Source organism: Mixophyes fleayi, chromosome 5 (assembly GCF_038048845.1).
Source record: "Mixophyes fleayi isolate aMixFle1 chromosome 5, aMixFle1.hap1, whole genome shotgun sequence".
NCBI classification, from domain to species: Eukaryota; Metazoa; Chordata; class Amphibia; order Anura; family Limnodynastidae; genus Mixophyes; species Mixophyes fleayi.
This window is the reverse complement of record NC_134406.1, coordinates 275,868,703-275,880,555: the sequence shown is the minus strand read 5'-3', so window position 1 is coordinate 275,880,555 and position 11,853 is coordinate 275,868,703. Positions and strand designations below refer to the sequence as shown.

Here is an 11,853-nt window from a genome sequence, read left to right as displayed (position 1 = left end):
TGGCTGTACAGGAGTCCTCTGATGTATATAGCCTCCTGCCGGGTTGTACAGGAGTCCTCTGATGTATATAGCCTCCTGCCTGGCTGTACAGGAGTCCTCTGATGTATATAGCCTCCTTCCTGGCTGTACAGGAGTCCTCTGATGTATATAGCCTCCTGCCTGGCTGTACAGGAGTCCTCTGATGTATATAGCCTCCTGCCTGGTTACACGGGAGTCCTCTGATGTATATAGCCTCCTGCCTGGTTACACGGGAGTCCTCTGATGTATTTAACTCCCTACCCAGCTATATGGGAGTCCTCTGGTGTATATAGCCTCCTGCCTGGTTGTACAGAAGTCCTCTGGTGTATATAGCCTCCTGCCTGGTTGTACAGGAGTCTTCTCATGTATATAGCCTCCTGCCTGGTTGTACAGAAGTCCTCTGATGTATATAACCTTCTGCCTGGTTGTATGGAAGTCCTCTGATGTATATAGCCTTCTGCATGGTTACACGGGAGTCCTCTGAAGTATTACACTATCTACCCAGCTATATGGGAGTCCTCTGATGTATATAGCCTCCTGCCTGGTTGTACAGGAGTCCTCTGGTGTACATAGCCTCCTGCCTGGCTGTATGGGAGTCCTCTGGTGTATATAGCCTCCTGCCTGGCTGTACAGGAGTCCTCTGGTGTATATAACTCCCTGCATGGTTGTACAGGAGTCCTCTGGTGTATATAACTCCCTGCCTGGTTGTACAAGAGTCCTCTGGTGTATATAGCCTCCTGTCTGGCTGTACAGGAGTCCTCTGGTGTATATAACTCCCTGCCTGGCTGTACAGGAGTCCTCTGGTGTATATAGCCTCCTGTCTGGTTGTACAGGAGTCCTCTGGTGTATATAGCCTCCTGTCTGGCTGTACAGGAGTCCTCTGGTGTATATAACTCCCTGCATGGTTGTACAGGAGTCCTCTGGTGTATATAGCCTCCTGTCTGGCTGTACAGGAGTCCTCTGGTGTATATAACTCCCTGCCTGGTTGTACAGGAGTCATCTGGTGTATATAACTCCCTGCCTGGTTGTACAAGAGTCCTCTGGTGTATATAGCCTCCTGTCTGGCTGTACAGGAGTCCTCTGGTGTATATAGCCTCCTGTCTGGCTGTACAGGAGTCCTCTGGTGTATATAACTCCCTGTCTGGCTGTACAGGAGTCCTCTGGTGTATATAACTCCCTGCCTGGTTGTACAGGAGTCCTCTGGTGTATATAACTCCCTGTCTGGCTGTACAGGAGTCCTCTGGTGTATATAACTCCCTGCCTGGTTGTACAGGAGTCCTCTGGTGTATATAGCCTCCTGCCTGGCTGTACAAGAGTCCTCTGGTGTATATAACTCCCTGCATGGTTGTACAGGAGTCCTCTGGTGTATATAGCCTCCTGTCTGGCTGTACAGGGTTTTATGTGTAAGTCAGTTCTCGAGGCTGCGTTCCTAGACCCGTATTTATTGGGAACTGGAACCATGGAAATCTAAGGTGGCAGAAAAAAATAGTCCTTTAGTGAAGAAAAAAATGGTTATCCAGCTCCTGCCAAGGCTCAGTCACAGATAAGACGCTGATACGATATTTAGCAACAAGCTCAACAAATATAAAACAGGAACGTGGATATTATCCAGGACTTCACTATCTGCCGGGAGGATCCTAGATCCACTACTCACCAGCTGATGTAACGAAATATAATATAACAGAAGTCTAAGGACCAGTCCGGAATATTCATCTCTCAAACACAAATAGAATAATAATAAACAGGAGAAATACTAATATTCAATGGTGGGTGGAACAAATGTTCTTCATAGGTCCTCAATGTTGAAAACAGACATTTATATACAAAGAAGAAACAAAACACAAATAGTGCAATACTGTATATAAATGTATACGAGTGTATAAAGATAATAAATACAATTCTACTAACTTGTGATCCAGGTGTCAATCATCACTGTGATTCCCCTTATGTGAAAAAACTTACACAAACCCCACTTGTGTTAATACACCAAGCATGTTACATCCAATGGATGGTGATCCTTACTCAGGGTACGCCCCAACATGTTTCCATCCTTCCAAGGGGTTTTGTCAAGGTAGTGTAATTAGAAGATTTGTATTTATTACACATATATTAAGAGTTAACAGCTGAAAACACTCGTCTATGTATATACAGTATTGCACTATTTGTTTTCTATTTCTTCTTTTTTATATATTCAACACTGAGGACTTATGGGGCCTGATTCATTACAAATTAGCACCTGGGCAAAACCATGTTGCATTGGAGGGGGAGGCAAATTTAAAATGTGATGACAGATTTATATTTGGGGTAGAGCATCATCATCATCACCATTTATTTATATAGCGTCACTAATTCTGCAGCGCTGTACAGAGAACTCATTCACATCAGTCCCTGCCCCATTGCCCTTAGACCGAGAGATACTAAGGGCAATTTAATAGCAGCCAATTAACCTACCAGTATGCTTTTGGAGTGTGGGAGGAAACCGGAGTAACCGGAGGAAACCCACGCAAACACGGGGAGAACATACAAACTCCTGCAGATAAGGCCATGGTCAGGAATTGAACTCATGACCCCAGTACTGTGAGGCAGAAGTGCTAACCACTGAGCCACGGTGTATTATTATTTATCCTGGTTATTATTATTCTATCTGTGTTTAAGAGATAAAGAGCGTTGGATTGGCTCCTAGACAAGAAGCTCAACAAGAAAACAAGCATATTTGTAACCAGCAATGTTCCAAAATGCAGAATAATGGCTCATAAACATAAAAGAGTACAAATGTCCGTATTAGATTTAGAAATTCTAAAAGAGTACGGCAATCCCCACAATAACAGATACAATCTGGGAAGTTGGGCAGCACGGTGGTTCAGTGGTTAGCACTTGTTCCTTACAGCACTGGGGTCATGAGTTCAATTCCCAATCATGCCCTTATCTGTGAGGAGTTTGTATGTTCTCCCCGTGTTTGCGTGGGTTTCCTCCAGGTGCTCCGGTTTCCTCCCACACTCCAAAAGCATACTGGTATTTTAATTGGCTGCTATTAAATTGCCCTTAGTCTCTCTCGGTCTATGTGTGTGTGTATGCTAAGGGATACAGGGGCGAACGGAGGATTGTCGGGGGGGGGGGGTTTCCCCCCCAACCCAAAAAAACCCCACCCCCCACGAAAGCTGCTGCGCATGCGCAGCAGCTCCGTTTCTTCAGCGCTGTCCTATACAGCAGCCGCAGCGCTGTCTAAGAAGCGTCCGCGGCGGTGCTGTATACACTACAGCACCGCCGCGGACGCTTCTTTGACAGCGCCGCGGCTGCTGTATAGGACAGTGCAGCTATAGCGGCCACTTAGTTAGCGCAGGGGGGGTTTCTGGAGACTCAGAAACCCCCCCTGTGTGCGCCACTGGGATATAGATTGCAAGCTCCATTGGGGCAGGTACTGATTTGAATGAGTGCAGCGCTGAGGAATTAGTGGCGCTATATAAATAAATAGATGATGATGATGATGAAGAAGTTGAAATAAAACCCAACCACTCGCTGCAGTACCTCTTGTGACCAATGGTGGCAGCACAGAGCACACCCATACTTCCTTGCAGTGAGCTGTAGACTATTTTAAGGCAGAATGAATATGTATTGTGCGCTTATTGTATGTTTTAGCATGAAAGTGTTTCTGTGTCTACAAGAGATGCAAACTGTGCAGTTATAAAGAGAATCATTTGTCCATTTTTGTCTGAGAAATTGTGCTACCTGATATAACAATACAGGTGTCTTTGGCCCTGCGTTTCATGGCCTTGTAAGCAGCATCTGCGATGGCGTAGAGATGCGGGGGCCGCTCATACAGCTCTCTGCCCCGGTAACTCTCAATCATTTCCTTCCCATACAGGTCCATGGATTTATAAGGGTTTACAGACACCACAACCTCCCCGATATACGTGTAGATTCTGCCTCGCTCAAACCTGCACAGAGACAAGAAGAATGATTGTCAGCTCTTGGGGACTGTTGAGCAGAAAGTGATGAAAGCATACAGCATTTTATGATTTATTTATTTATGTAATTAGTTGTAGTAATGACTGTACCATACGAGCACTAAAATACTTTACATAAAATAACTATTAAACAGTGTCCACCTGCGGACTACGCATACGGATAATGCTGCATCTTTATTCCAGATATTGTATAATATAGCAATGCTTTATTACAGTGCATTACACTTATAGTTCCTATTTTACAAATATATATCTTATACATTCTTTGAATTATTGCTAGAATATGCCCTGTTCTTACCCAAGATGCAACCAAACCTTTTATCTGTTCTCTCATCATCTCCCACCTCGGCTACTGTAATCTCCTCCAATCTGGAATTAACCTGACCCTTCTATCCCTGCTTCAATACACCCTAAATACTGCGGTAAGACTGATCTTCCTCTCTGTATCCTCCAGAATCTAATTCAAATAACTCACCCTCACCTACAAAACACCCAACACCTCCACCCCTTCATACATCTCAAATCTCATATCAGACTACTCTCCCTCCCGCCCTCTTAGATCTACCTCTGACCTGCGCCTTGTCTCTGGTAACCACCTCTCACTCCCACCTACAAGACTTCTCCCGTGCTGCTCCCCACTTATGGAATTCCCTACCAAGCTCGATCAGACTTTCCAACAACCTTCAAATCTTTAGATGCTCTCTGAAAATCCATCTGTTTATTAGAAATGACCTTATCCCTGATAACACTACTCACACTAATACACCCTCATAACTGTCCCATTCTCCACTGTGAGCCACACTCACTCCTCTTGTTTCAGCTGTTCCCTCCTCCACTTAGAATGTAAGCTCTCTAATGAGCAGGGTCCTCCATACCTTTTGTTTTCATGTCTGCGTTTATTATGTCTGCCTTGTATGTCCTGTATATATATGTCCTGTATATGTGTGTCCTGTTTTTACTCCTATATAGAGCTGCAGAGCACTGTGGTACCTTACAAATCTACCATAATAATAATAATACTACTAACACCTTTACTACTCACACCAATATTCTCACATCTATACTACTCTATACTTGTCTTAGCTGTGCCCGTTTACCGCTAGATTGTAAGCTCTCTCACGAGCAGGGCCCTCCGTACCCTCTATTCATGTCTGCTGTTATGTTGTCTACCTTATATGTCCGTGTTTTATCTGTGCTCTGTTTTGCCTACTGCCTGGCTCTGCGGAGCACTGTGGTGTCTTACGCATCAATGTAAATAATAATAGATATGGCTCTGAACGTGACCATTAGATTTTTTCAGAAACTCATTTAAAACGAACTACCTAAATATGTGAAGGCTCGGAGGTCACTGACCAATAGTCAACCATGAATTAATCGACAAACAACATACTACTGTAACGTACAGTGCAATAAGTAGCAAGGAATGACACCGCGGCAGAACTTCACATGTGAGTGTGTTTCAGAGTCTTCCCTGCTAGTTATCGTCTGCTTCCCTCGTGAGTGATGGGATCTTAGTTATGACCCACAGAGCTGTCAGACAGGAAACGTTTCATATCTAGTGACAGCCGTGGGCACCTCTGTACACAGACAGCTGGTATCACGGTCCGCAGAACTTCCTGCATCGAGCAATGACTTCACCAGACGAGAGGGCGGATCACCCGACATCACCCAACGGGTGTATGTGTCCAGTGTACAGCCTGGGCTAGACTCTGACCCATCGCTGATCACAGCAATCCCTACCGCCAGCAACATTTTATTACACAACTGCACAGAACCACTTCTGTTGTTCATCTGTCTGGATATAATTCTTAGTATCTGTTCTATCGCTCTGTATGTATCAGTGACTGCACAGAACCACTTCCCGTGTTCTATATGCTGGATATAATTTTCCTGCAGGGCCTGATTTAAATCTGAACGCAACTTGCAAGGAAGGTTTATAACAGAGCGCGGAACTAGTTCCGAACGTATTCAATCCAAGTGGATCTCAAGATGCGTTTCCATCTGAATCTGGGTGTAAGTACTCTCTGCATAAACAGGTCTTGTCATATGTAGACACACAAACGTATGTGCAATATAAGGTCACATCAGAAAGCAAACAAAAAATTGAATATTATAAAATAAATGAACAAATCTAAACAATATACTTTATATAATTTGTTTTACATTAAATACATAATTCCTGTTTACGTGCACACCCATGTTCTGTGCTATGTACTGGCACACACATGTGTAAAGATGATGCTGTGCCAGTCACCACCATCAGTCAGCACTTACACCTGATAGGGCCGCACAGTGACGTAGTGGTTAGCACTTCTGCCTCCCAGCACTGGGGTCATGAGTTTGTATGTTCTCCCTGTGTGTGCGTGGGTTTCCTCCGGGTCCTCCGGTTTCCTCCCACACTCCAAAAACATACTAGTAGGTTAATTGGCTGCTATCAAAATTAACCCTAGTCTCTCCCTATTTGTCTGTCTCCCTGTCTGTCTCCCTGTCTGTCTGTGTGTGTCTATATTAGGGAATTTAGACTGTAAGCTCCAATGGGGCAGGGACTGATGTGAGTGAGTTCTCTGTACAGCGCTGCATAATTAGAGGCGCTATATAAATAAATGATGATGATGAGGATGATGATCCGTAGCTCACGCAAATGATACGTCTGAAACCAGGATCCTTAAGAGAAACCCAGGACTTAATATATCTGCATTGGCACACCCTTACATCCACCGCCCCTTTCCAACCTCGTTCCGCCCTCCAAGTCACAGATAATAGTAAGTGTCATTTGCATTCAGACATGAATTACATGTTATTTGGGTCATTGACGTTCCTGAGCATGTGCAGAGCTATTTTAAATGGGACTCACGTCTAAGCGTGAGTCAGGCCCTCTGTGTTTATGGGTAAAATCATTGTACGACTTCTCTCATTCTGTATGCTGGATACAATTCTCAGTATCTGTTTTTATTTTGCATGTAAACGTACTGCTCAGTACCACCATTTATGCTTTTGAAAGTTGTGCATGTTGCCTGTACATGTTATGTACTATGCTCTATTACCCCATTGTACAGAGCAGCAGACTTTAGTGGTACCTTGTAAATAAACGATAATATAAACACTGCTGTAAACTGTATTTAGCTGTAAAGTAGTTTCAAGAAGAGATCAATAAGCAGGAAATATACACATAACAAGGTTTCTAGACACAAGGTAGCAGTTGTAGGGCCTGATTCATCAAGGAAAGTAAAGCAAACAAAATGAGTAGCTTTGATCCTTGGTAAAACCATGTTGCATTGGAGGGGAAGGTAAATTTAAAATGTGAGGACAGATTGATAGTTGGGGTAGAGCATGTCCTACATCAACTTTTAATGTCTGTGTAAAAATAAAGTTATCAAGTATTTGTGTCCTACATGAAAAAGCAGCCAGTATTTATCTTATGTGCAAAATAATAAACTAATGTGCACCCCTTGTATTGTAACATGGTTTTATACTCCTTTTTTTGCCTTACTTTCTTTAATGAATTAGGCCCATCATGCACAAAATCACTCTGCACATAGCCAGGACCGGCAGATATGGGCGGTAACACAGCCCTTTTCCGTCCGAATTTTGGCAGTCAATTTGCAGTGTGGGCGTGTCACACTCGAGCGCACAGTTAATATTTCATTGTGTGGGTAATCTTCCATAGTGGATCATAGTTTAGCGTTGTGTTGTTTATGGGTTCATTTTTTTTGCCAAGCAGGATCCTGTCCAATGGATTATTTTGGTTACAAGAAAGAAGAAAGGAAGATTTTTTTCCAATAATTTTTGGAATATTTTTTGGGCTGTTTTTTTTTTTATGGACAACTACAGGACCTGGGAATATTATGGTTTTGGTTATGGTTTAAAGTAATCTGTATGAAAAGTTTACAAGATTGGAAACCTTACAGAGGAAGACATCAGATGGTAAATATATGAGGGGTTATTATTTTTAATAAAAATATATGGGGCCTGAATCATTAAGGAAAGTAAAGCAAGAAAAGAGTAACTTTGCACCTTAGCAAAACCATGTTGCATTGGAGGGGAAGGAAAATTTTAAATGTGGGGACAGATTTATAGTTGGGGTAGGACATGTCCTAGATCAACTTTAAATTTCAGTGTAAAAATAAAGCTATCAAGTATTTTTGTGCTACATGAAAAAAACAGCCAGTATTTATCTTATGTGCAAAATAATAAATTAATTTGCTCCCCTTGTATTGTAACATGGTTTGTCATTATGGAAGTGCGACCATCTGCTGCGGGTTCCCCTGCTATAGTGCCACCAGAAAAGGTGAATATTGTATAACACTCAGAACAATAGAAATCGGAATAATCCTAAAATATTATACTTGATGTATCAGACAGAATAATTCAGTTATTATTAACTAGTCCCAGCAATGTTCTGCATATATTGCACTTTTCCTTAATCCGTACTGAGTAGAGCTGATCTGGTTTGTATGTGTGTCATATTAATTGCAATTAAATGATAACTAAACACAAACATTTTTGGATACGAGGTAAGTGGGTAAAATACATTGTTTGGTTTTGCCCCATCAACTTCAGATTTGTTCAAAACTAAAGTGTGATGGAGTATTTCAGTCCCACGCCATTCCAAATCCTAAAAAACGCATCTAACAGCACAGAGAAAAGGATTAAGATTTATGGTGACTTTCATCGCCATCTGCAGCTCCCATCTCTAACCCAAACCATTTCCATGATCTGTTCCAAACACGCCCCCTGGACCTGATTCATTAAGGAAAGTAAAGCAAAAAAAATGAGTAACTTTCAACCTTGGCAAAACCATGTTACAGTACAAGGGGTGCAAATGAGTTTATTATTTTGCACATAAGATAAATACTGGCTGTTTTTTCATGTAGGACATAAATACTTGAGTTTATTTTCACACTGACATTAAAAGTTGATCTAGGACATGTCCTACCCCAACTATAAATCTGTCCCCACATTTTAAATTTACCTCCCCCTCCAATGCAACATGATTTTTCCGAGGTTCGAAGTTACTCATTTTTTTTTGCTTTACTTTCCCTAATGAATCAGGCCCTATATGTTAATTTTACTATGATGAGTATTTAGTCGTGTATGGTTATAGAATTCTGGCCAGATAAATTTGTTACTGATTGAAATACATGTTTCATCTTATTGCACCTTTGCTGTTCAATATTTAATAGGTTACACAGTACATCCTACCATACTTAAGGGTGCCTACTGCCTTCACAATTATATTCTAACCTATTTTTAACACATATAATTAGCTTTTGCGCCCAGGAACCACAGCCCATTGTGATCCAAAATTTAGAGGATAGAGACCTACCTCTTTAACCCAATTGGTTCCCCCCAGTGGTAGCACCGCCTCCTATTTTTAGGAAGCGCAGATAATCCCTTAGTATTAGTGATCAAGCAGTTTAAAAAAAAGTGTTTTTCTCTCTCCATGAAATACATTTATTAGAGTGTTGTTAATGTCTACTGAGCAGATACGTTACAGCACACGAGATAGTCATCAGCTAGCAATCAGGACTTATATTAGCTTTGTAGATATGGCAGAAAAACAAGTAACCCTGAGATGCCCACAGCTGGAGACGGGCAGCGTTCACGGACGTGTCTCCCGGTTCTGGGCAGACGCAGAGTGATTTTGCGGACGATACGCTCAAAATCGTCAGCTACGTCCCTCGATGGATCAGGCCCTGTATTTGCACACACCTCTATGGTACATCCTAGTCTGCAGTATCACTGGGTGTAACAAGGAGCTGCTACATCTGTCGTTGGTTGTTGTTTATCTCATTGTTAAGTGATTTCATTGTTATTCATTTCTCAAGAAAGTGGCTGTGGCCAAAATTCCCCCTCTAAAGTCATGTAGGGGTGTCAGTGTCTCTATATACAGGGGAGGGGGCTCTTTATTTGTACATGTTGGGATAGATGGTGAAACAGTCTTTATACAGAGATACAAAGTGTCTGGGAACTCATACAGAACAGATCTTTACACCAACTGTAGTGAACGTTACATTAATTTAATGTTTCTCAGAGTCTTATGTATGTAATACAGATCTCACACACAGATGTATACAGTCACTATGCCCAGCACAGAGCTGCGTTGTCACCTGTGCTAAGTGTTAGAGATTTCGCCCTTCATACTGGTGTAACCCGTCCTTTCTCCTATGTAATAAGCATAGTGGTCATTACTTGTATCACCTGAATAACTGTTCTGTTACTGCCATCTTTTTGCTGTATATCTTATAAATGTCCAGCAATAGACACGAGCAGTAATTATTTGGCGCATTACCCTGAATATAATCCCGCTGTCTGGCGTCGCAGAGTCTTGTGGCGCCGTACAGTGATGATTGGAGGGTCCAAGCCGTTCCCCTGGCTGAGATAAACCATTCAGCCTCAGACACCAACAGAACAACACCCCAAAAATGGGTAGAATTTAAACTGGTGGAACGTTTAGTTTGGATTTGACAAACGCCTCTCTCAGACACAGGAGTACCCTCGTTTCATCCATCGTGAAGGAGACTACAAGTCACATAAGTACTGCACCTGTTTCACCTACCTCAGCTTCAGATTAGCCATAAAGTCCTCTATGGTCACATTGTCCAGAAGGACGAAATCGGCTTTGCCAAACTCCAAGCTCTCCTGCTCCGCCATCCCACCAGGGGGACGTCAGCCGGGTCTTGGGGGTGAGAATAGGAGGATTAGACACAAATAGTATCTGACAACCGGAGACAAGTGCACAGGAAGGCTGAGCAAGGCTCAGAGCCGGTCTGTGACTTCCTGGTGCGGTTTCAGGCGGGGAGAGGGGATGTTAGAGTGGAGGGAAGTTACTGAGAGAGGTGGCTGCAGGGTTTGTGAGGATCACACTCAGTCTGCAGTTCCTGTGCACAGATACGTCCGACCACCGAGCAGGAACAGAGATATGACTTATTCTCAATGTGTCCATTCTACAATCACCCATCACATTTACAGCATCCTTGTACCTATGAGATGGATGAAAGGAGACGACAGACACGTGGGTGGGGAGGGAAGGGCAGAGCCCAGAACTCCACCCAAAATCTACATTTCAGTATTAGTCTGAGTGCTCTACGTTAAGGCTATATATGGTGTTTTACGTACCTGTGACGGCGGCTGAAGCCGGCAGTGGTTCCATGTTGTTCTTACGTGAACTGGTCCCACAGAGCGGATGTAAAACATTGGAACTTATTGTCACATAGTCAACTCCACCTAATAGATTTAAAATGTAAGTAAAATAAATTTAATTTGAATTATATTGTAGGTGGTGTAAATGGCTGATAAAGTGCCTGATTCGCTGAGGAGCATCTGGTGATTTTTTGCATATAATGAGCATAATGATCAGAACTGGATCATACGCCACAGAACGCAACAACGTCCAATTCATCTTCGAGAGCAAAGGACACTTACGACAGCTTATGATTTCAGGGAGGGAACAGTGTATGCCGTAGTCAGTGTACAGTAAGGGCCAGGCTGGGGCGCTCACAGCAGCGTCTGATTCAAGCATTGGGCATCTCTCAGGTACGTTATTTTCAGTCGTATCACCGGCTCCAGCTACAGGTCAGGTGTAAGTGCTGATTACTAGTGATGACGGCTGTGTATACAGCTACAGGTCAGGTGTAAGTGCTGAGTGACAGTGATGACGGCTGTGTATACAGCTACAGGTCGGGTGTAAGTGCCGAGTGACAGTGATGACGGCTGTGTATACAGCTACAGGTCGGGTGTAAGTGCTGATTACTAGTGATGACGGCTGTGTATACAGCTACAGGTCAGGTGTAAGTGCTGAGTGACAGTGATGGCGGCTGTGTATACAGCTACAGGTCAGGTGTAAGTGCTGAGTGACAGTGATGACGGC

At 43.0% G+C, this 11,853-nt stretch overlaps 1 protein-coding gene across 2 annotated transcripts in view; it reads right to left on the bottom strand.

The window, feature by feature from the left end:
* Positions 1 to 10,985, bottom strand: part of LOC142159363 (unconventional myosin-Ig-like) — a 135,152-nt gene extending 124,167 nt beyond the window's left edge. Inside the window, exons 1-3 of one of the 2 annotated variants that reach the window (XM_075214182.1) lie at positions 10,967 to 10,985; positions 10,543 to 10,662; positions 3,745 to 3,953 (exon numbers count right to left, since the gene is read on the bottom strand). In XM_075214182.1, the coding sequence (XP_075070283.1) occupies positions 3,745 to 3,953; positions 10,543 to 10,637 (304 nt within the window). In that variant the 5' untranslated portion in view covers positions 10,638 to 10,662; positions 10,967 to 10,985. The other variant, XM_075214181.1, reaches the window with a different exon arrangement.
* Between the last annotated feature and the right edge of the window lie 868 nt (positions 10,986 to 11,853).